The sequence below is a fragment of the Salpingoeca rosetta genome (assembly GCF_000188695.1).
Source record: "Salpingoeca rosetta unplaced genomic scaffold supercont1.8, whole genome shotgun sequence".
NCBI classification, from domain to species: domain Eukaryota; class Choanoflagellata; order Craspedida; family Salpingoecidae; genus Salpingoeca; species Salpingoeca rosetta.
Window position 1 is genome coordinate 171,691 of NW_004754926.1, and position 1,289 is coordinate 172,979.

The 1,289-nt window shown below is 55.1% G+C and overlaps 1 protein-coding gene across 1 annotated transcript in view; it reads left to right on the forward strand.

Annotated features, from left to right (window-relative positions):
• The window catches only part of PTSG_12033 (uncharacterized protein), a gene marked incomplete at its 5' end in the record, with an annotated part of 12,267 nt that overhangs the window by 5,496 nt on the left and 5,482 nt on the right, over positions 1 to 1,289 (forward strand). The window contains 3 exons of the mRNA XM_004995179.1: positions 33 to 160; positions 267 to 382; positions 616 to 1,278. Of these exons, the coding sequence (XP_004995236.1) occupies positions 33 to 160; positions 267 to 382; positions 616 to 1,278 (907 nt within the window). The remainder of the gene's footprint in view (positions 1 to 32; positions 161 to 266; positions 383 to 615; positions 1,279 to 1,289) is intronic.

Here is a 1,289-nt window from a genome sequence, read left to right on the forward strand (position 1 = left end):
CTTTGGACAGGTAAACGCACATGCACACAAAGACACACGAGTATGCATATTGATGCAACCACACACGCGCGCGCGCACATGTGTACGTGCATGCGTTGGTCGGGCTTCTTCCTCCCTCCCCCACTCGGCCTGGATTGCTCACACCACCAACCACGCATCTGTGCCACGTCGCCAACTGTTAAATACATGCACAACTTGTTGTCTTGCGTGTGTGTGTGTCTGTTTGTGTCTGTATGTGACTGTGTATGCGTGTATGTACTACACAGGCAAGCAGGTGATTTCGCTGCTTCTGAAGCCGAACAAGTTCGATCCCACTGAGATTTATCTCCAGGCCAACAACCGCTCCTACGACAAGGACTACGCGAAACAGGAGGTGGGATGTGTTGGTGTTGGCATGTGCACGCTTCCTTACCCGCACATATCCACACGCATTGCTTTGCATACATGCTACATGCCTGTGTTGTGTGTGCGTGTGTGTTCTTGTCACACTCACCCATTCTCACACACACACACACACATCTCTGTCTCACCACCGCCATCATCATCACCACCACCACCACCGCACACACACGCACGCACGCACGCACACACAATTTTTCCCGCCCTTCTCCCCAGTTTGGTGGAAAGCCGACGCTTGGGGAGAAGACGCTGTGCCCCGAGGATGGCTTTGTTCTCATCCGCAAATCGCAGCTGCTGTCCGGCTTCCTCGACAAGGGCATCATTGGGGAGAGCAAGTCCAGCATCTTCTACGCGCTCCTCTGTCACTACGGCGCACCAAAGGCTGCAGAGGTCCGCATGCGGCGTGCGTGCTTGTGTGTGTGTGCGTGTGCGTGTGCGTGTGCGTGTGTGTGCGCGCGTGTATTTTGTGTGTATGTGCGTGCACATGCGTGTGGATGCATTGTGCGTCCATGGTGCGCCGTTCCCTGTGGTGGAGTTTCGCGCCTGCATCCACCGCTTTCTTCGTTCATCTCACGTGTCGGTATTCTGCGTTGTTGCGTGGGCGGCCTGCAGTGTATGAAGCGACTGAGCAAACTCACCACGCGCTTCCTCATGAACCGCGGCTTCTCCATCGGCATAGGTGAGAGCACACACATGCATGCAAGCAGGGATCAGTGCACAAAGGCACATGCACACACGCACAGACGCACGCATACATCCATACACACCCACATGACACATGCATGCCCGCACTCGCTCGCACCCAGTTGCATCTCCTTGCAACGCTTTTGTTTGATTGCTCATGTCACTCTGTCCCTCTCCACTCGTGCACATGTGTGTGTGTGTGTGTG